The sequence below is a fragment of the Alexandromys fortis genome, unplaced genomic scaffold (assembly GCF_014885135.2).
Source record: "Alexandromys fortis isolate MF-2015 unplaced genomic scaffold, M_Fortis_MF-2015_v1.1 scaffold_0, whole genome shotgun sequence".
NCBI lineage: Eukaryota > Metazoa > Chordata > Mammalia > Rodentia > Cricetidae > Alexandromys > Alexandromys fortis.
Window position 1 is genome coordinate 45,586,349 of NW_026067949.1, and position 23,644 is coordinate 45,609,992.

Below are 23,644 nucleotides of genomic sequence, written 5' to 3' on the forward strand. Positions count from 1 at the left end.
TTTACTTGCTCTGTTAATATGCCCGTGTTTCACAGCCTGGCCAGTGCTGTTTCTCTGCCTTCACGACAGAAGGAAATACTCCCCTAACTCCTAATTTCTTATGTCTACCAAAGTGAGCCATCTTGCACAGTGGCAAGCTTGTGAACCCAACTGGCCCGTTTATTCTGACTTTGAGACATTGCTTTGTTTTTTTTTTTTTTTTTTTTAATTTTTAATTTCCTCTGTACGAAGGGGAATAATTGTATTGCTTTGTGGGGAACAGGGAAGTTACCTTTGAAAAGAGACTAAGAGCTGAGCCCACGCCAGATGATCAGCAACGTGTAACTGGTCCTTGGCCAGCATTGGCAGCCCCTGGGAGACATCCGAATGCCCTGAAACTTCACTGCAGGCATCGGACATAAGCTAGATGAAGGCCCAGAAGATGGTTTTCCTGCTGGGCACAGTGTACAGTATCCCACCTTCTGTCAGCAGGGGCGGACAGCTACCTGCAGGCACACAAGGCTCAGCTGCTCTTGTTAGAGGACTGAGGAGACAGTGGAGACAAGACGGGCTTAGGGGAGCAGCCCAGAAGCACCAGGAGGAAGCTCGAGAAACTGATGCATAGGGGTTGTTGGCCTGTTTCTTAACATATTACCTCGCCAGTGAGCTCTGGTTGGTCTCTTGACTTCCCACCTCAGCTTCCCTAGCGCTGGCATTCGGCACAGGCTCATCCGCTGCCCCCGGCACAGGCTCGTGCCGCTGTCTTTAGCACATTTTTTTGGTGGTTTTTGAAGCAAGAAAAAGAAGCTGACTCTGTGACCGTTGCCCTCGCTGTAAATGTTACTGAAGTGCAGCGATAAAGCTAAGTCATGTGACTAATGGTCCAGGTGTCCGTATCTACACTGAGTACAGATGAGAGGAACGGAGTAAGAGAGAACCGTGTTATAGATGCACTGTAAACACGTTCCATAGCCATAAACATGACCCGCTCTCATTAACGGCCAATACCATAGCAGAGTATCATAGGATCGGGTTAAATGAAGAGAATTTCAAGTACATGTGAGTTTACGTAAGGAGATTATGTGGAGATAGCACAGAAAAAGATTAATCTGAAATGCTTCAATGTGTCCATCACTCTTTCTAGGTAGTGAAATTCTATATTTTCTTTCTGATTTATACTGTCGTGGATTTTAAGAACTGCCTAAAATGGTGATGCAGATTTTTTTTTATAATCAGTAAATGATTAGAAATAAAATACAAAGAACAGAAAGAGAATTGTGATGTAGGCGCATATAGAATTCAAAGGCAGATGGTTTGGGGGTGGGGAGTCTAAATGCATACAAATGTGTTCTGCCCAGTAGAAGAATAAAGCTCACCATGATGATTTTGTTTTTCAGGTGTCTAGTGCCACTGATGCCCAGGCCCACTTGGAAAATCACATGTTCAACATTGCAGTCTTACCTCAGGCACCCGAGGCACCTAAACTCTCCCTGGGGACATCTCTCCATATGACCGTGAGTTGAATGGGAGGGCTAATGCTTTACCCTTGGACAAAGCACACCCACCCATGCAGAAGGAAAGTGAGCCAATGCCTTGGTGTGGGATGCAGTAAATGTTTGGCCCAAAACTAGACCCTAAAGCCAACAAGAACAGCCCTGAAATACATTACTCACTAACTTGAAAAAGGAACTTAAAGTCCCCTCAGAAAAAGAAGATATGTAGAATCTATTCTTGCCCATCCAACCATTGCCCCATGACTCTCTTCAGCACCCCATACAGCTATTGTGTCTCTCCCTGAGCACTTCTAGGGTAGAATTAGTCTGTCTTTTACAGCGCCACCTAGCTGGAGCGGCTGCTCTTCATGTTGTAAAGCTCTACCAGAAGCTGGCTTTCTAGTGTAAGAGCTTCCTGGAGTAGGTGGTGTCAATGCTGAGTCCAGGACGATACGCAGCAACTAATTATCCAAGTAAAAGAACAAGAAAGGCAGGTAGAGTGGAGGAGAGATGACCAAGGGCTTTCAGAGCACGTGGAGGACCCAGGGGGTGAGAAAGCTGATGACGGCTGAGACATAGCAGGTAGTTCAATCACCTGGAGAGATGAGGAAAGCATGGTTGGGATGTGGAGATCATTATACCCAATCCCAGAAGGCCTTGTGGACTCTGTGGAAATGAATGTGGCCCATGGAAAGATATAGCACTCATGTGCTAGATAATAGTTTTAAATACAGCCCAAACACAAAATCATAATGAAGGGGCTCTAGCCAGTTTGAGCATGGCTAACGTGACTGTGTAGGCCTTTCCCTTCTCCCCTATCCACACTGCCTTGCTAAAAACTGTTAGATTATAACCCTAAGGCTAGCCACCAAGGTCTGTTCCCTTATTTGGCCACGTCCTCCTCCTGAGGCTGACTACCAAGGTTCAATGATCAAAGTATTGAAGTCTATCAATACTTTGACTCACCTAATTAACATGCCCAATTCTAATTAAACTCCTCATCCTAACATGGGGTTTCCCCTTTTACCTTTATAAACTGCTATTTTCCTATGAGCCCCATCTGGCTCCTCTCTATCCAGAGGCAGTCCTTTGTCTCTCCAGGACAAATCTCCCTGCCCACTCTCCCTGGTTCCCTTCCCCTTCTCTCTTTTCCTGCCTTCTGTCCCCCATATCCCTGTCTTCTGTCCCTCTGTGTTGAGTACTTGGTCTTGTGAGGGGGTGTGTCCTACACTGATACCAATCTCTTTATACATAAACTATCCCAAACCACTCAGATTTTCTTTGCAGATTGCTTGATCACATGACTCTCAAGCATGAGTGTTATAAATGCCAACATCATATCGCAATGGCAAGGGCTGGATATGCCTGAAGGAAGATATCACCTGGGTTGGCCTATAAAGCTCAATAAAGACGAGTAGGAAGTACAGAGTACATTGTAACCCTGTGCCTAGAGTAGATGGAATGCCAGACTTCTCTTTCAGACAGAGCTATGAGCGTGCAAACCCCTGTAAATTCATTGTTATGGGTCCATGTGTTAGTTAGCACCCACATGATTACACTCCGGTGTAGGGCATCAGCCTTGGGCCACAACAAAGAGAGCAGTGATAGTTTCAGAAATTATGGGGCTGAGGAATGACAGAGACATAAAGGGTGAACGTAGAAAGTTTTTAATGAATAGCTGGTATCGGCATTTCCAGCATAAACTGTAATATAAAGAAATCATAATTCAGCAGCATTATAAAGTCTATAATTCATCATTCTGACTGGAGGAACTTGGATCAGAGTTTTCTCTAAACTGTAAAGAAAAATGTGCATACACATTTCTTGCCAAATGCAAAGCACTGTTATTTGGAGTTTAGAAGGGAAAGAAATGGGCCGGGAGCCATGAAGGTGGTGCCGTTCGCCTTGCCGCGGTCTCCTCAAGAGACTCCATGTTGCTTCAGCTGTAGTCTCTGGCTGTGCATTTGCAGATTAGGTCTGTCTTCATGAACCTCGGATCTCTCCAAAGTCAGCTGACTGGAAAATGTGATTTAGCTTACATTACTTAAGATATACAGAGTTGCTGTTCCTTCTGACGTTAATTGGGGCTCTTACTGTAGGGCACACTTGTTACATGTGACAAAAAAACACAGCCTCAGTTCAGTGGTTCGGACTCCTCTAAACACTGAGGCTTTGCACGCATTTGGTAAATTGTACAGATATGTGGTAAATACAGATGAGATGTTTTTGTATATTCCAGACGAGTATGTCACAGATGGGGTTGAGAGGAGTCTGCCTCTCATTCCTGCAGTTATTCATTCATTAGTCCTTGCGAGTGCCCATGACAAGTGCTGAAGAAGACACTGCAGATTCAGTGACCTTAAAAAAAAAAAAAAAAGAGTTTCTAGTTCAGGGATTTTTGCATCGAGGAGGAGCCGGGCAAATAAATAAGCAGGGGAATGATATTGCGAGGAATGCCAGACCAGAGCAGCCATTCGGGAGCAAGGAGGAGGGTGCCTTGTGCGGCGAAGCGAAGCATGGGAGCATCTGGAGGAGCTGAGCTGTTGAGTGTAATGATCTCTGCATCAGGGTTCTTAAGGTCTCAGACGTAAGTGCGTATGGGCGTCACCTGGAGAGTTACTACAGTACACTGGAGCTCACTCCAGGTTCGCTAATGCAGTAAGTCTGGCTGTGAGGTCAGGAGTCCACGTCTCTAGCAAGACCCAGGTGGTTCTGTTTCCCGCTGTCCCCATCACTACACTTGAAGAACTACTGATCGGAACTCATTGTGGGGTATTCGTTCTGGACAACAGGAGCAGCGGAGTACAAAGGTTAGAGACAAAACATGAGCATTTGGGACCCTGCAGGTAGTTCAATGGGCGGGAGCTGAAGTTGCTCGATGTAAAGCAAGAGGGCATGTCAGTCAGACTTCAGGGGACCTTAAGCATAAAGGGGGTTCCATTGTTCCAAAAGACTGTTGGAGGTTTACAGCAGAAAAGCCATGGTCAGAATTTTAGCAGTCAATTTGGGAAGACTGTTGTAGCCCCCGAGCATCTGGATGGGACCTTTGCAGAATAGAAATAGCCAACAGGCTACAACATAAACCCCACGGAGTGGGACTGTGGCTTCCGAGTTAGGGAGAACATGTAGAAATGTTCACTGTGGCATTTTTCACAGGAGCCAAGAGATGAAAGTACCTAAATGTCTATTGATAGAAAAACAGATAAAGAAGATGTGTGTGGGGTGTATGTATGTGCACTCAAATAGTGCAACATGACACAGCCGTACAATGGAAAGGAATCCCATCATAAGGTACATGGGTTAACCTGGAGCACATGACAAGTGAAAGAAGCCAAGAACAAAAGAGACCAATAAGACAACTCCCCTTGTACAGTGATGTCGTCAGATCTTAGGAAAGGAAGGCCGGGCTGTGGTTTCCAGGGCTGAGAGGCGTGAAGAGAAAGGAATGGTGGAGAAACTGCTCAGTGGATATAGAGTTTCTGTTGTTTAAGGTGACAGAATTCTGGGGTTCTTTTATAGAACAGCATGCATTATGGTTAGCCCTACTCTACACTTAGAAGTGGTTGAGACTGTTAAAAAGCTAAAATACGGCTAGAGGTTGAGAGATCTAGAGACACAGCCAGTTAGAACACAGAAAGACCCTGGCTCCTAGAGTGTAACTACACCTTTCCCTGAGGTCAGGAACATGAGGAGTTGTCTGGAACGTACAGTAGAGCCAAGGTCAGTGTGAGAACTGTCCTTCTATACTGCATACCGTAGAGAGCCATGGCAGGTGAGTCACAAGATCCATCATCTTCCAGGCACCCTGGCTGAAACAGCCAGTAGTCGAGCTGAGAGCAGTGTGTAGCCATTGCGAGTCCCGGGGAGGGGCTGGCCCTGAGCAGAGCAGTGACATCCGGGGCACAAGGGTTTGGGTTCTGGATGTCGTCAGAGGCGATGCAAGCAGGATGAAAGCTATTATTCTTAATCTTTGGCCAGATGTTATAAAAAATGCCGCCTGTAATTATTTCATGAGGTTTAATCTTCCACTTCTTAGTGTGTTTAATTGATGAATATTGACTACCCCAAATAATTAAAATTGACTAATTTGATACATCACTGCTTCAATATGGCTTTACAAAATTAAGTCCTCCCATTTTCCACATAATATCTATTTTGATTAGTAAAGACGTTGAATCTTTAAATTCTAAAATAGGGTGTCTATTGTCTTGGCTAAAACTTGTTTCCCTTTTCAGTAGCTCTATAACAATTATTTTCTTATCACTTTATCTTGCTTAGCGGCATCTGAGTTTTCAGAAGTATTCTATAGCACTTTGAGGATATTTGATTATAGTGGTTTTGACATTGGAAGGTGCCCAACCACGCTTGACAGGGTGTCAGAGCTGTACTTTTTGTCCATGTATCTGTACCCACATGGATGGTCTGTAAACAACTTTTATGGGGCATATATTTTTAACTTGTTGTCCTTACTTGTTTTATGTCAGCATAGCAGGGTGGGGGAGACCAGCTGCTGTTGGAAATTCTAATTTCCTTGCTCATTACATTCCAGACCTGTGCTAGGGCCTGAAATATGACTCTTTACTTTAGGAGATTGTTCTAACCTGCAGGCGCTGCCTCTCCTGGGACAGCTATGCCTCTGGGACAATTACAGAGCAACTGGAGCCCTCATGTTTTTTATGGTTAAAAATAAGAACACCACACCCTCCTCTGAGCCCCACTTAATCCTCTTCTGCGTGGGGGACTTCCTCTGGAAGGAGTAAGGCTTTGAAGACACAAGAGTGTCAAACTCTAACTTACCTTCACGGTCTATCAGGAGGAGCCTGCAGCGGGCATATTGCTTGGTGCTGTCTTAAAATCTCACCTGTGGCCCAAGCCCAGACCCAGGTCACGCTACTGTCCCTTTACTTCTTGATGCACTGTGTTAATGTGACAGCTGTCCTCTATCCACCGTCATGCAGGAGCTGAGAGTCAGACTCCTGTCCTTTGGGCTTCTGTGCGTTGCCACTGTTAGGAGGTGTGGATATGAGCAAGGAGACGGATGGTGGATGCTGCAGGCACACTGTCCAGTTAACATTGCTCCTCTTGCTCGTTGAGAGGTAGAAGAGAACGGTGCTATTTAGTTCCTCTGAACCGGACAATGGATATGAAGATAATAGAGATGATCTTCCTGTACTTTAATAAGCAAAAGTTTCCAAGTGTAAGCAGCTCGCCACTTTTGGTGTGGGAGCTGGACTCATCTTTTTTTTTTAACTTTCTTTTTATTTATTCTTTGTTTCTTTTACATCAGGTATCTCAACCCCATTCATTTCCCCATCTTTTTATATCCACCCTCTGCCCTTGATCCACCTCCACACACCAAGTAAAATAAAATTTAAATTAAAAAAAAAAGGGGAAAATTTCATCATGGAAGCTGTGTGTGACATAGTGAGCCACACGGTAAATCCTTTTGTTCATACGTCTTCACTTTCAAGTGTTGATTGCAAGAGTCATTGCTCTGGTTCAAGGGCTCTGGTTTCTGCTACACGATGGATCCTGGGCCCTCACTGGGACTCCTCTTGGACATCCTGATGTTGCCCTGTGTCGTGGAGATCCTGCAGCTCTGGGTCTGTTGGACTGGCCCCTTCCTGTGCTCCTGCAGGTCATAGACAGGGTGGATATTATATGGGTCAACTTACAACTCTGATTCTATGTAGTTGCAGGGTTTGCCGGTCCTCCTGCTCTCCCTTATACTCACCTCCAGCATTGCCCCCTGCTAGTTCACCTTGCAGCAATAGGCTTTCATGCCCTCAGATTGGGCTTGCCCACACCTACATCATCCGGACCAGCTCTACTGTGCTGCCCAGGTGAGGTGCAGTGACCTCTTCTCCTGAGTGCCGCAGCTGGTGAGGGGCAGGGACAGCTCTCCGGCTCTTCATGACCTCAGGGTCAACTCTCCTACCTGCCACAGGTGGCAAGGGGCGAGTGGGCGGGCATCTCTCTGCTGCCTATACCACAATATGGCAGGTGATGGGTGTGGCTAGATCTCCCACGCTCACGTTTCTCAAGGCCTTGATCGGTGTTCCTGTGCATAGAGTCAGCTCTGCCGTGCTGGCTGGCTGCACTCTCTTTAGCCCTTTGAAGCCAGAATGCTGAGCAGTGCCCATTAGCAAGGCTTGGGGCACAGGAGTTCTCTGAAGAACCGCATGGGGCTAGGACTTTAGCCTCTCAGCCTGGTTCTCTCGATGGCAAGCCAGTCACCACGAGCCCACGGAGTTAGAGGAGCAGAGATGCAGTGAGCCAGCTGTGGCGAGTCGAATCGCCAGCCCTGGTGCCTCATTCCCCAAAGTGTTCTACGGCAGGGTCCGCCTAGGAAAGCTAGAATCACCTCAGACACCGACGGTATGCTCTGACATAAATCCAGGGACTATGGAGGAGAAACCTGCTCAGGCCTGGATCACCTGAAAGGGTTCCGGCCTGGCCGCATTCATCGTGTGAGAGAGCAGATCCTTTCTTTGAACTTGGAGACAGTCTTGCCAAATAAGGCTACTTGAAAAAGCCCAGAGCAAAGTTGTTTTGTTTTCTTAAGGTTTGGGTTTGCCTCTGGCTCTTGTTATCATCCTGCTCCTGTTTTTAATTCTTGCTTTCTCCCTCTCGGCCAGGCTCGGGAAGATGGTCTCACCGTCATTCAGCCTCACTCCCTGTCCTTCGTGAACTCGGAGAGTCCCGCCGGGAAGATTATATACAATATCACCGCACCTCTGCATCCAAATCAAGGTAAGCTACGCCGTGAAGGTGGTGAGAGACTGACGCTCTTGCCTTGTGATCCCGGACCAATCCTAAAACCTCTGGGCTTCAGCCTACTTCTTTACAGTTAACTTTCTCAGGAGAGTTAGGGCAGCTCCGAGACCACGTGCCTCCCTCGAAAGACTAAATAAGACACGAGAGAGGAACACAGCACGAGTCCCATGCCTGCAAAGTCTCTGAATTGCAGCCAGGAAAGCACTGATCGTAACCTGCGTGCTAACTGTAAGCCTCGGTCTGTCCTCTAATAGTCAAGAGCCAGGCTATTGTTCCTGGGATCATCACAGAAACAGGGGAGTGTCTGAAATTAAAAGAAAGCCGAGAAAAATATTCTTTTGGCACCTCAGAAGATCACTTTGGGCCCATGCCTTAAAGACCTTTTGCCTTTGTGTTGAAACTCAGTTGGAAGTTTCCTAGTGACAGTAATACGCCATTCACGTATGGAAAAGCATTCTCACTTGCTGTCCACCTTCTTAGTGGAACAGTCTTTCCATCTGACCCTGGACATCACCTAGGCTTGCTGGCCAGCCAGCCCCAGGGGTTCTTCCTATCTCTGTCTCCCCGACACTGGCCTTACAGATGCGTGCTATCTATCACCCATGGGTGCTGAGGAGTCAAAGCCTTCATTGCACATGCTCTACTGGCTGAACTGACCCAGACCTGTCCGTTTCCCGAGTAACTTGGCAGCAGTAGTGCAGGAAGAACAGCTCAGGAGCCAGTGCTCCTGAATGATACTCGCGCTCACGGACAAGGGGCGGGGTGGGTGGACCTGGCCATCCTGTCACCCAGACGTTGCTGTCTGTACTCATGAGTCTCTTCCTCCCCAGGTATCATTGAGCACAGAGACCGACCTCACTCTCCCATCGGGTCTTTCACTCAGGAAGATATTAACCAGGGCAAAATCATGTACCGTCCTCCTGCTGCGGCCCCCCACCTCCAGGAGATCATGGCCTACTCCTTCGTCGGTAACGCTTTCTTTCTCTGCCTTGAGGCACCCAGTCTTTCGTAATCTTCATGGCTGGTTCTCCTTCTCTTTCAAAAAACTTATATACAGTTTGCTGACACTCTTCTTCCCACTTAACATAACTTGGGGCCCATCAGCCTGTCTGCGACTTGGCTCAAGTCTGTCTTCTTGTCTTCTTTCATTGTTAATTCCCACCGTAGGCGCACTTCCAGCCAACTTTGATTTAGTAGCTCAGGTATGTCAGTCACTGACTGAGGGGTTGGGGATACAGTAGAAAACAAAATGAGTCACTGACCTGCTTTTGGACTGAGTAGGGGCTCTGTATAGAAACTGCTAAGTAAATAATCACAATAGTGAATATTTAGTTGCAGATTTGAGATGAGAAGCTCTGGGAAAAAGAAGAAGTGTTCAGCGATAAAATCAAACCCAAGGCTGATCCAGACTGGGAAGTTAAGAGGTGGCTGTCCAGGTAGCTATTGGCAAGGTGGGATAGGTAGTAGCTAAAATAGCTAAGTGCTTGAGGGGTGCACGGAGAGGATTCTGGGAGGGAGACAGTGTGCCTCCCATGAGGCCTTGGGGAAAAGAAAATGTAACTTTCTAGGGATTGCAAAAGAGGCAATGATATTCCTGTGATGTCCAGAATGTAGCCAAACAGGCGGGGATGGGCCTGATGGGAGAGTAAGCCAGAGTTGACACTCCACAGGAGCTCCTAAAGAGCTGCGTGTTTAACCCAAGACCGTGAGGAATCCAGGGGAAGTCGAAACTGCAGGGAATGTTTTTCATGAGGACTCTTTCTCTACAGTGACATGAGCAAACTTGAGAAGGGCGCCAGGCTAGGATGCTGAGTCCCCTGTGGATTGCGGTTTCTCAAGGGAGATCCATGTATGCATGGAGAATGCGGGTGATCTTCCAGCTTGACCTCCAGGATTTGGCAGAAGATGGTTTAAAAAGTTTTATTTTAAAAGCTTGAATAGAAAAGCAAACTGATGAAACTTTTGTTCATTTATTAAAGCCAGTGCATAACCTTTCTCTGCAGCAGACTAGCCTAACACTGCCCGCCATCCCTTCCTCCCTCCTTCCAGTGTAGCAGACCAGCCTTAATGCTGCCCGCCATCTCTTCCTCCCTTGAATCTGTAGTTAGCGCAGCTAGGAAGTTGTGATTCCCCACTCCCAAGTTCTGTGCCTTGGGTGATTCTGAAAATCTTGGTGTCTGTTTATTATAATATGTAAGCTATGTGTACTATGCAACTTTATAAATAGATATTACATTTATATCATAAATTTATTCAAAGCAGCTGGTTATTTCTCTTAGGAAATTGACTATGTATTAAATAATTATAAGGTTTCTTTTTTATTATGGTAAGTAAACCTAAACTGCTATTTGTCATTATTTAGTATGAATTCAAATGTCCAGAATGTGATTCTCAATTAGATTGAAAATCCCTAAGGGCAGGCAGAGGCCCATTCTCTGAGGAGTACCCTCAGTATCTAGTAACTGGTTAACTAATAGCCCCTCCAAAGTATGCTTGGTTCTCTAGCCCCTACTTTACAGGAAGCTTGGGTAATACTGAGATTAGAGAAAAAGAAACTCTGTCAGCTGTGCGTAGAGTAATTTCCAGGTCTGCTAGACTTGTCTTAGTTCCACGAGTTGCTTTGGAAGGAGTAGAGCCATGTCCTGTCTAACCATGGGATAAATGCCTTGAGATAAATCTCTCACAGCCACAGTGTGTAAATCAGTGTTCAGATGTCACTCAGGTCTACAGTGGAACTCACCCCCCCATACACTGTCAATGTTATATATCACCCACATTCACCAGTTTGTAGGGGTTCATGTACTGATAAAATAGGATCTGAATGAATGTATTATAAGTCACCCTAACTGCTATGGCACCAAATTATTCTAGTATGAGTATCCTTTTTATACTTAAAATTAATGCTAGCATCATTATGTCCAACATTCCATGAGCAGAGGACCTCCTGACTGCTCCTTAAACCAGATCAATTTCGATTTAAACACTGTTTACTCCCCAATTGCTACTCTATATTTTGTGCCTTCCCTGTCTCTCTCTGATCCCAAAATGTTCAATACACTGATTTTCCTCTCTTGCTCTTTTAGGTCTCCCAGAATCAGTGAAATTTTACTTCACAGGTAAAGACTTTAATCTCGGTTTTATTGGAAACTGAAATATATTCTTCCCTTTTTGTTTCCTAGAAGTTATGTTATCTAACCTATTAAGATGCCCAATATTAATGTTCTTTGAACTCTAGTGGAACTTGTCCATTTATTGAAAAGAGACAATAATAGTCAAGATCTTAAAGTTGGGGTCCCACAAACTGGAGTTCAGCCACTCTGGGAAGGTTTCCTAATACCCTTGTACGTGGAAATTTATCATAATGGAGATCACCATCATGATGTGTGTTCAGCTCCCAGGACAACTGGCATGTGAGCATCCATGTGTCACGCCCAGCTGATGTTCTATGGAGTCTTGAATAGCGCCATGTATTAAATGCCTTGCCTCTGGAGAGAAAAGTCTTTGGGCCCAGATCATGAAATGAAAATGCTTCTAGAAGTTTCTGCATCCTAGCTTTGCTTCATACTGCAATAAACGCTGAGCTGGCACAGGGAAAGGCATTCTTGCTCAGGTTAGAGTGAAGATGGTTGATTTTTAAGCCAGCTGTTCAACTGGGATTAAACATTCTGTTGGAACCAATCCTCCTTGGATCCTGTGATATTTTATGTGGGCAGAAATCTTGGTGGGATTGAAAAATCTTCCCCCAAATTGCCCTGCATTTCTGTTCTCTTTGAGGGGAAAACCCTGCAGCAAACTTCAGTGCTGCACCGCGACTGTATGAACCCATCATCTCTTGCATCTCATGCATCATTGCATGCAGGTCATACACGCAATCAGTACCCAGGAGTGGCTTTCTCTTTTCTTTTTCAAATCAATTTACAACAAATGTCATTTTAGGAATTACCTGGTAGGGTTCTGAAGATGGCTGTTGTTTCTAGTATTTCAAGCTAACAATCCTGCTGGGCTCATGTACTCTGGGAAAGGGCAGAGTAGCATTTAATTCAAGTTCCTGCAATATGGGATGGTTTTGTGTTCTAAAACCTATGGGGTTAGGTCATGAAAGGCAAAGGATGTACCATGCCCCATCCTTTTAACCAGAAGGCTGAGAGTCAACAATTAACTTGCCCAGGACCTACAGCTAAATGATCTTTAAGCTTCCATAAGGCTAAAAGAATGGACCTTGGGCTGACTTTAAACTATCTTGTTTCCAGCCCTAGATTCCTGTCTTTTGTGGGGAGGGTCTGTTTTTGGAGAAATGCTCTTATAATCTAGTAGGAAGGCAGCAGCCTCTTTGAAAGGAGATTTGTGGCAGAATTTTTGAACTGGAGAGATCATGAACTAAAGCAGTGACCAGCCCAAACCTTGACCCTAACCCGAAGAATGAGGGCGAACAGCTCACTGTGGTGCATCTGCTAACCCCAGAAGGCTAGTCGGTGCTCCTGGCGTGGCCGGCCTTAAGGTATGCACAGGTCCTCTGCAGAGCGGTTCTAGACAAGAAACACCTGTCAGACAAATGGGGCCCGCAGGAAGTGGTTAACCCGAATAAGCAGTGTGACTGTTGTTCAGAGAAATCAGAAATACTTTTTAAGAGAGGGAAGATGTGAAATTCTTCAGATTTTTATTGGCAGTTTTTGCATTTGCTTTTGAAACACTGCAACCGTGTGACATGATTTCTAATTATATAATACTCTCTGGTAGATACCTCCCTGCCCCTAAAGAGGCAAGGATGTGTTTGATCACAGTGAACAGTTGTGTGATCAGGCCAGAGCTCTTGTAGTGTTAGACTTTGCTGTCTTTCACCATGTAGGGTTGTTGAAATCTCCCTGAGCCTTTTCTCTTTCAAAGTAAAACCGATGGAAGTAATAGCAAATATAACTGTAGTTTCACAATTATTTCTCTCTCTCTCTCCCCCCCCCTCTCTCTCCCTCTCTTGTTTTTTTTTTTTTTTTTTTAAACACAAGATTTCTATTGTACACTCTAGGGACCTCAAGAGAGTACTGAGTCCATAGAAATTGGCAGAAGATTGTATGTGTGTCCACAAGCCTTTAAAGTCAAGACTCTCCCTGTTTCTATCCTTGATCATTCAAAGAGAAGGAGATTAAACATACGCAAAGAAACAGTGGCAGCGGTTTTGACACTTCACTAAAATGACCAGGGCCACAAAACCTTCATTCTCACTTGAAGGGGCAGTTTGGGCCTTCCTATGATAGACGTGAATGGTGTCTTGTCTATTAAAGCCACAATAATTAGATCTGTCTCCAGGACAAGGCAAACCTAAAGCCTTGTCATTATCCCTGAACCATACTTCACATGGTTTGAAAGGTCACATTCCTGCCAACGTGCTGACATGTCCAGAAGACAGAGAAAGAAACCGGTTTCCTGTAACCACACCACCTGCAAGTAAAACAGCTAACAGTGCTGTCTTCTCAGTAGCCATGGTAGATAGCACACTGATGTTTCCTGTACCCACCACTCCTGGCTTTAGAGAGGGGACGGAAGGAGTTACAGAAAACCCAGAAACGAGAGTCAAGGGTTAGACAGTTCTGCTCTCATTTCCTGTGGAAGACGAGGATCCTCTTGGATGGAATTAAGCCAGGGAAACAGAAGATAAGGTCACTGTTTTGCAGTGGTGTCTCCTATTTATGGCCATGGACATAGCAACAGGGTAAATATGCATCTGCTTACTTGCGCACCCATGCTGCGAGAGACGGGGACAGATGTCTATCCTTCAAAAAAATAAAAAATAAAAATAAAATGAGACAGTCACTTCCAAAAAAGAGTGCTTAAAAGAAAGTATTTTTTTTTTCTGGCGTAATGAAGGAATGAAGTATTCAGAAAACCTTTCCATAAATAGAAGTCTTTGCCGGTACCACTTGGGAACTTTAACCCTAGCACTTGGGAGGTTGAGACCAGGAATTCAAGGTCATACCTGGCTGTAGAGTGATTTGGAGGCCACAGTGAGCTATATGAGATCCTGCAGGGCACTTTCTGTTGTTTGTTTTTTAAGTGCTTATTTTACATTGTTTTCTACCAACGAGCCTCAAAATCACCCTTTGAGAATACCTTCTTAAAATAACTTTGTCAGAAACTTCTTATTTAAATAAATCAAAATTTGTAATCTTTTAGGAAACAAAAAAAAAATAGCTTTGCCCTTGTGAACTCCCATCCTTTGTCTTATCCATAGAAAATGCCTTGGTAGATTTGTTCATCATCCCTTCTTCTTACTTTCAAGCATCTCAACACATTGCTGTTTGTTGAAATAGGGTAAAGGTGAGCAGACTGTACGCTGATTTACATTTGCACATGTGTGCTCAGTCACGTGAGTGTATATGTGTGTCTTTACTTTTGCCAGTTTCTGATGGACAGCACACAAGCCCAGAGACGGCCCTCACCATTCACTTACTTGGCTCTGATCGTCAACCGCCAGCATTTCAGGTCAGGGCTCCGCTGCTGGAGGTTAGCCCCGGAGGCCGAACCTCTCTAGGTAAGAACTAGGGTCTGGGAGAAGCCTGGAAATCAAACTGTGTTGCAGCCACTGTGGGAACTTCTTTACAGCTGCCCAGAACAGTGGCCTCCTCTTCCAGAAGTGTGTTCAAGCCCACTGCATCCTCCATCCTGCCCATTCCTATGCAAATCAAAGCAGTTCTGATAGCAGAGAGGAGGAAACAGACCCTTCAGAGGCCAGCCTTGTGATGGAATTCTACCCAGAATTTATTTCCCAGCCTCCTCGAGTTTGATTTGTTATCCTTGCTACAATATAAAGTAACAGGGCTGAGAAGAGAGGGAGCAGATTTCAGCGACTGCTTCTGGTTTCTGTTTAAAACTGATGGATCGCAGTGACCTTCAGGAGTGTGACGAGCTGCCTGTCCCCCAGTGCATGATTTTATTTATTTCTAAGTGCGCTTATTCTTTTACGGTTTGTTTACTCTTTTACCAAGGGCATTCTATTAGTGGTGTGTATTGTGTGTACTCTGTGGATCCATGTGTGTTTTCTACACGTGGCTTTTGTCCTGAAGCTAATTATGCCATTTGTACAATCTGACCAAAAGTTATTTGTAAGGAATCGTATAAACGAGCCATAGAGACAATGCGAAAGTTGCTGCTCTCTTGATGATTTTTCTGGACGGCTGGAACAGCCATCACGAAACCAGCACTCTTGGTAGATTTAGGAAAATCAGAGAAGTCAGATGAACACCGAGACCAGTTCATGGGCTATTTCCAAAGGACGCTGCTTAGGCCAGACCTACGGATGGCCCTTTGTGCTTGCCTTCATTTGTACGGGAGAAAAGAATGTCCTCAATTCTGAGCTACCCTTTTGGAAGGGAACTTTTGAAAGAACCTGCTTGCAACTGGTGGATTGGCCATGTTCATCTTCACTTACCCTGTGCTCACTGTAACTTCGCCCTGCTTTATGGTTGTCAGAACTTGCCACTGGCTCCGCAGCCTGCCTCTGGTTTTAATCTACTGAGAGCACACAGTTGTCGCTGTAGCTGGCCTCTCTCTCTCCTTCCTGCAGGCCTGCAGTTGGTAGCCACAGATGCTCGGGTGATACCCGAAGAGCTCTTCTTCCAGCTGCAGAAGCCTCCACAGCATGGCTCTCTCCTCAAGTCCACGGCAGAGTCCTCGGGGCCCATGGCTGCAGGTAGATACAGTCTCGGTAGCTGGCCTGCTTGGGGATATTTTTTTTTTAACCTCTACAATTAGTTTTGTGTGACTTAGAAAAGAAGTGAAATGCCTGTGGGGGATAAAGCAGGAGGAAAGATATTCTTGACCTAGGCGTCCTCTGCCCTCCAACGGCCCCTGCCCCTTCTGAAATCCGTGAGGCTCTTTTCCTCAGCCTGTGAGTGAGATGGGCGAGTGAGCTTCCACTTCATGTGGTTTTTCACAAAGGCTCATATGCTCTCTTAATTTCATATGTGAAATGACTGGTAGTGTTAGCTTTGTGTTTCTTCATCCATTAGAAAAAGGATATACTTTAAAATGCTATCTAAACTGTGTAACAAGCTAGAGGGGCAGTCAGCTTTCCTAAAATGGTGTTTTTTTGCACTTTCTCGGGTTATAAATGCTACCCACTGGGGCCAAACAGTTGGCTCAGCAGTAAAGAGCACTTGTTGCTCCTTCAGAGCACCTGGGTTCAGTTCCCAGCAGCCACATGGTGGCCTACAGCCTTCTCGAACTCCATCCCCCAAAGACCCAAAGCACTCTCTGACACACCAGGCACCAGGCACACCCATGGTGCACATCTACACCCACAGGCACAACATTCGTGCACCCAAAACAAATCTAAAATAATTTTAAAGACATATGATCCCATAGGGAGTATAGAAAAGCACACACACACACAAAACAAATCTCTCTGATTTATTTAAACAGTGAGCACTTACATAGCAAAGTGAATATTCTCCCTTCTAAAGTGGTTATCCAGGAATGCCGTATCTCACTTCCATAAATCTGTACTTTCTCAAATACTTGAGATGCCTGCTTTTTAGAGATTTAGTGATACGTACTTCTGAATTTCCCTGGTTGGGTAAATCTTTGCCCATTTGATGCAGATTAAAAAAGTTTTAAAGAACAAAGAATAGGCTCTTTGGGTCACAAAGGCAATCGTCCCAGGGCAGTGATGAAGGGAGCATCCTTAGGACAGGAGGTGTGCACAGCAGCCTTTATCCTGTTTCCTCGGTGTTGCGCGTAGCCAGCACTTCATTGTCCTGTTTCCGGTGTCACACTTAGCCTGCACTTATGATTGGCAAGTGACATCTGGAGGCGTTTGTAAAGAGTTAATACCTGTTTGTAGCTGCAGGATCTACCAATGTTGGTGAAGTCATGCACTTAGGGCACAGAAGGTAAATATAGAGATGAAGGAAATCCCTCAGTCTCAGCACTAAATCCCATTAGTCCCAGCTAATCATTGTCATAGCAAGGAACCTCCAAAAGTTACAACTGGGGAGAACACCCCAGAAGACAATTTCTTCAGCTGTGTTCTGTGTAATCACAATAGCCCATGACTAGAGACATGATTCATTAAAGAAAAAAAAAAGTTCCATGGCTCAAAAAACTTTGAGTAACTTTGATATTGTGAATTAAATTTTCTAAAATTACAATCGAATTTACAATTTAAGATGTAAATTTGGATTGCATTTAATTCCATTTTGTATGAACCTCTGTGATCCTAAAACTTCCCATCCTGTCTGTTTTATCTATTATGATGATGCTCTAGATTTGTACCCTGAGCTCTGCAGCTTGCACTTTAAGCATCGAGGAACAACTCCCACCCCACACTAGTGTTCAAAATGAGGCCCTGCACATGCTAAACAACTGACCAATCACTGAACTCTCAATGGTATCTTCACATTTTAATTTTAAAAAACTTAAATGCACAAATTAAATCAGTGCCTCTGGTGGCTCAAAGAGTGTTGTCTCTCTTCTTAAGTCTTCAAGCAACGTTCAGTGCCCTGATTAGATTCAGAGGGCAGTCAAGAAGAATATAAGCATGTTCTCTGTTTTTCTAGAACTGGGAGTGATGACTGTTCTCCCAGAGCCCGATTTTAACTCATTTAAATTTAACCGATTTAGAGCCTTAAATATATATATATATATACCAGGGCTATCCCCCAGAAGGATTAGCTACCTTGTTAAACAGCCTCTCACCTTGAGAAGTGTGGAGGGACAAGCTAACCCACCCTCTCTCTGGGGAGACCTAGAGGGGATGCCAAGTTGGGTGGGCGGTTGAACGAAGTAGCTTCCGAGTCCCAGAGTATATGATGCTGCGCGCACTTTGAAATCGGGAGAGCGAAGGGGCTGGCTGAATGGGGAAGTGTGATTCCCACCAGTCACTGGCTTGACACGTTGGCTTTGTTTTCCTCTCGGAAGGTGACACCTTCACGTATGAGGAGGTCGAGAGAAAAGCCCTGCAGTACATGCATGACGGGTCCTCTGCCTGGGAGGACAGCATGAGGATCTCAGTCACGGACGGCCTGACTGTGACAACTTCCGAAGTGAAAGTGGAGGTGTCGCCGTCAGAGGCCCGAGGGCCGCGGCTGGCCCCTGGTTCCTCCCTGAGCATGACTGTTGCCAGTCAACGGACGGCCGTAATCACCAGGGCAAACCTTGCCTATGTGGTGAGTTCTGACGTTTACTCTCTTGCTCTCTGTCCTTCCGACCGGGCACCCAGCAAGCTGCCGCATGGCTGGGTACTCGAGACAGCGGGCGTATGCAGTGTAAAAGGCTCTTCTCTTAGCACCCCGGCTGTGTTCTCTTCGGAGTCGTACCGCACACCCTGGCCTCAGCCAGCGTCTCAGCAGTAGACAAGCGAATGCGCGTCTCTGGTGGGGGCTGGGGAGATGGCTCAGTGGGCGGTGTGCTTGCAGCATGGCTGTGAAGACTGGAGCTCAGATCTTCAGGACCCGTCTAAGAGCCCTGTGGGCCCAGCAGCCAGCCTGGGGTCTCAGCTGCAAGGAGCGAGAGGAGCTCCTAGATTAGCTGAATCAGCAAGGTTGGTCTAGCAAGAGACCTCGCCTCAAATGATCAAGAAAGACACCAGGCATCGTATCTGGCCTCCACGTGTTTGTGTACACACACGTGAACATACATACACATGCGTCTACTCCGCAGACACACACACAAAAAGGAGGCAAAACTTAGGATGAAAATACTGGGACTCCCAAGGGCTTTTGATTGTCAACATGCAACAACTCCCTTGACTTAAAAGCTCCAGGTCCATTGTTTTCAGTGTGGAGGGCAGAAGGTCTACTGGGAATTTTAGGAAAAGAACAGTTGCCTGGTCAGTGATGAAGAAGTAATGGTTGATCCTGACTTCCCGAGAGAAAGCTGACTTTCTTGAGCTCGCTCTTGTCCAGTCCAGACAGAATACAAGCCTTGCCCTCCACCCTTTGGTGGCCCCTCTCTCTGCAGATTTCCTAGGCCAGCCCTATTGGCCTGATAGCCACCCCCTGCCCTAAGAGAAGGAGAGCGGTTGAGAAGGGGAGAACCAAGGACGTTGGGGATTTCCCCTGTGTCTGGCTCAAACTTGATTAAGTGATCTTGGTAATTAAACTCGTCTGCCTTCTTTGATTCTGCATCTGGGGCAAAGGATAATGAGGATAGTTAATTTTATTTTGCAGTTACATATGTTGTAAAGAGATGACTACTGTCTATATAAACATAATGATGATTGGTTGTTGTGCTTTGAAAGGAAGGATAATTATTTGAATGGTAATCATTCTTAGTATTGAATTTTTCCTTCACTGGCCTCAAAATTACGATGAACAGCCTATCCCTACCCCTCATTTTTAAACACTATATGGCTTCAGTTATCCTTTTTGCTGTGCAATGGTGGCACATGTTTTTAATCCCAGCACTCAGGAGGCAGAGTCAGGCAGATCTTTGTGAGTTCAAGGCCAACCTGGTGTCTACAATGCGATTTCCAGGTCAGCCACTACTACACAGAGAAACCTGTCTTGAGAAACAAAACACAAGATAAAGAGAGTTGTCCTTTTCTGAGCTGAAGAATCTCACTGTAAGGTTCAATTCCAAACAGTAGGCCTTGGATGAGGTCCTGAAGACTGTTTCCTCCTTTAAATCGTCTTTTCCTAAAGGATGTGAAACCGAGCACACTTGATTCCCCTTGTGGGTGCGCTATAGTTTCAGCAAAGTTCCGACGGTGTTTAATTGGCCGATTATTTTTCATCCTATGTTATGGTCCTTTGATCCTGGGAAAGTCATGAATTTGTAAAAATGTATGAATTCGGATTTAATCGATAGATCACCAGGCTTGAAAAATGTTTGACAGACCGAAATAGTTCTCCAGGAGCAACGCCTGCCCATTAACCACACATCACGAGCTGTACATCAGAATGGGAGCTCTTTGGCAACTGAACGTATATTTTCAAAAATTGATTGAATGTGAATTTACCCACCAGAGCAGAAAGATTTCAGGGAACTCTTCTAGGCTGCTAAAAGTGCAGGCACTGGCAGGCTACATACAGCTGTTCCCTGGGTTGTACAGTATGGGGGAAAAAAGGCCTGAAATACTGAAGGTTTTGGTAATGGGAAAGCTATTAAGAATGGCGGTCCTAAGTGGACAGAGTACACAGAGAACAGCCGAGTCTCCTCGTCATTAGAGTGTGGACACAGGAGGAAGATGAGAGGGTGGTGGAATATGCCACGGCAAAAGTGGGACCTGGCATGGTTCCTCTATAAGGCTACTTTATTGTTCAGTTTTAGGGTCGCAAACTAGCTGTATAACCAAGGATGAGCTTGAACATCTGGTCATTTCCTGCTTCTACTTCCCAAGTGCTGGGGTTACAGGTGTGTGCTACCACATTGTATATATCCACAGCTGTAGGCAATACTGGGAACCAAGGCTTCATACATGCTAGTCAAGCAGTCCCCAAATAAACCACACACACACACACACACAGAGTTTCCTTAGTGTGTATGTGTTCTCGAGTTTGAACTGATGTTTTAATTCCATCTTGCCTCTCTATGAGAAGTGCAAGCTTAACATTAAAATGTGGATAGCATTTCTATATGCCATCCAAAACTGAAATAATTCAAAATAGGATATGTTTTATCTTATTACATATCATGTAGCCGGGAATCAATTTTATCAAAATACATGTAACTTCCAGGGAAAATCGAGGTCATAACCAGCAATGTAGAAAACTCAAATGAATTTTCTGAAAAAGAAATAAAAGAATAGGAGGAAACAGGGAAGGAGGGGGAGTCAACCATGGTGGCCCTCACCCTGATCTCAGCACTTAGAATTCTCAGACGGAGAATAGGAGGCCCTCACATTTGAAGTCAGCCTGTACTACATTAAAAAAATAAATAAATAAATGTCTCTAAAATATAAAAAGAAAGAAATTTAAAGAAGTCTCCAAACACCTAGACTATTCGACCTAGTAATATATCAAGTCATATTTAAACATTGAAACTGGGAATGGTGGTGCACACCTTTATTCCCGGCTCTTGCAAGGCATAGACAGTTTGAGTCCAGCCTGGTCTACAGAGCATGTTACAGGACAGCTAGGGCTACACAGACAAACCATGCCTTGAAAAACCAAATTAATAGTAATAAAGGAAGACAAAATTAAGACTGACTAAAGGGTCCAAGGGCAGGATAAAAGAAGTGCATGTAAGTTAATTGTGTGTGTGTGTGTGTGTATGTTCCTGTGTGTTTGTATGCATGTGTAGGTCTGTGTGAGCATGTAGGTTTCACTCCTTTTATTTGAGACAGTGTCTCACTAACCTAGGACTCTCTGAGTCGACTAGGCTGACTGGCCAGTGAGCCTCAGGATCTGCCTGCAGACCCCTTCAGCACTGAGATTACAAGCATGTGCCACCTAATCTAGCTTTCTCTAATGTGGGTTCTAGGGATCAAACTCGGGTCTTCCTGGCTGCATAGCAAACACTTTCCCGACTAAACTATCTTCCAAACCCTTAAACTAATTATTATCTAATTCTCATGGGCTAAATAATTATTTATATTCACTATATACATATCACATGTCAATTTCTTTAGAATGAATAAGAAGAATAAAATGAAAATATAAATTCATCCAGAGTGAACATGAAGGTCATTGAACAGGGAAATTACATGAGAAGAGGATCTGTTTTCATAGGCATTTTGATTAACTCATGCTCTCTTGGCTGGCCTCATATGGTGATTTTTTTAAAAAATTATGACAAGGTATTTTCAGAAGAAGAAAACAATAGCTGATTTCTCACGTATGAAACTCAGAAAGGTTTTGAAAATTGGAGTATAATAAGATAATGCCTGGCCCAGAATAAGCATCTCTTTGCCGGATTTGCCAGTGTTTGAGAAAGACGCTTCTCACTAAGAATCAGGTACCCTATCCTTGTCGTTCTCACATCTCAGAAGAGGGCACTGGAAAGTTCTCCATAGTCCTTTGAAGGTCTGTCTCAGTGAGAACTCACAGGAATAGTAGGTGGTGACTTTTTGGAAACCAGTGTTTTCCATTTGACTCCACACACAGAGAAAGGAGAAAACAGTAAGATTATACATTTAGAAGTTTTCTGAAGTCTAGCTGCCTCTGTATGTTCCTGTTCCCTTGTGGGCCAGTGTCAGGTGAGCTGAGACAATTCTGAGATCTTGCACTGTGGTTCCAACTGTTCATTGAAGGAAAGCTGCCCCCAGGGATGGACATGGCTGCCAAGGACCCAGACCTTGCTTGCCCAGCCTGCCCATTATATTTGCTCACGCTTCCTTTCCATCCCTCACTAGCTGCACGGCAGTAAAATTGATCACACAGCATTTGTTTTCATTGTTGCTGCCGTAGAACAGAGTGTCCCCATTTTCATTTAACTCCTCTAAAAGCAGATGGCCCAGGGAGACCCCAAAATGACATCGCCTGCCTTCTAGACATTCCGAAAAAATATTCTTGAAGAAAGAGGAAATTGTTAATGAAGATATTCTGTTATTGTCCATGTAGACAAACAGAAAGCTGATCTTGTTTCTCAATAAGCCATCGAGGAGAAGGAAATGTTCTTTATTAAGATTAAGTGCCCTAGGAAGCGAGGAGCCATTATTCAGTCCTTGTCGAAGGAAATCCACAAGACCTCCTAAATTCTTTTGTTAATCCAAGTTTTTGTCACATTGGTGTTACTTGAAGTGAATCATTGGCTAAGCAGATTCTGTTTCATAGTTTTGTCATTGTAGAGTGTATTATACACTATAATAGAATTTTGAGTATTTCTAAAATGCAACGTGTTCTTAGAAACTGCAGGGGAAGCTTTCTCCTGTGTTTATAGAATGACGAGTTAGAGCTGGCATCTTCTCATCTATACTGTGTACATGTGATAAAAATACACCATTATGACTCTTACGGAAACAATAAACCATCTTTTGTTCCCCTCCCTATACCATAAGCACATTCTGCACTGTTACCTTAAGTTATTCTTCCAAGAAGACATTATACCAGAGGCCTTTGCAGATGGATAAATACTGAGCTTTTATGGAGTTGGGAGAGGTATTGCTTTATGACAGTGGGCCGCTGCCTTTAGCATAGGAGACAGTAAGCCCCTGTGGGTCTCTGCATTCATGTCCTGACTCATGTTTGCCTGATTAGGACGATTCTTCCCCTGACGCAGAGATCTGGATTCAGCTAAGTTCTCTGCCCATGTACGGTGTGCTCTTAAAGACTTCGGGACCTGATGTGGAGGAGCTCTCAGAGGATTCCAATTTCACCATGGAGGACATCAACAGCAAGAACGTTAGGTACATAAGCGCCAGAGATTCTTTGAAAGGGTTTTTAAGCATTGTAGGTAGTAGCTGCCTGTAGCTCCTTCAAAGAACGCCTTGTTTCTGATCTTGGTTTTTTTTTGTTTGTTTGTTT

At 44.8% G+C, this 23,644-nt stretch overlaps 1 protein-coding gene across 1 annotated transcript in view; it reads left to right on the forward strand.

Moving 5' to 3' along the window:
* Fras1 (Fraser extracellular matrix complex subunit 1) overlaps positions 1-23,644 on the forward strand; it is a 398,956-nt gene that overhangs the window by 290,829 nt on the left and 84,483 nt on the right. Inside the window, exons 32-39 of the mRNA XM_050150115.1 lie at positions 1,377-1,493; positions 8,111-8,225; positions 9,080-9,217; positions 11,333-11,365; positions 14,641-14,772; positions 15,805-15,930; positions 18,159-18,406; positions 23,378-23,526. Of these exons, the coding sequence (XP_050006072.1) occupies positions 1,377-1,493; positions 8,111-8,225; positions 9,080-9,217; positions 11,333-11,365; positions 14,641-14,772; positions 15,805-15,930; positions 18,159-18,406; positions 23,378-23,526 (1,058 nt within the window). The remainder of the gene's footprint in view (positions 1-1,376; positions 1,494-8,110; positions 8,226-9,079; positions 9,218-11,332; positions 11,366-14,640; positions 14,773-15,804; positions 15,931-18,158; positions 18,407-23,377; positions 23,527-23,644) is intronic.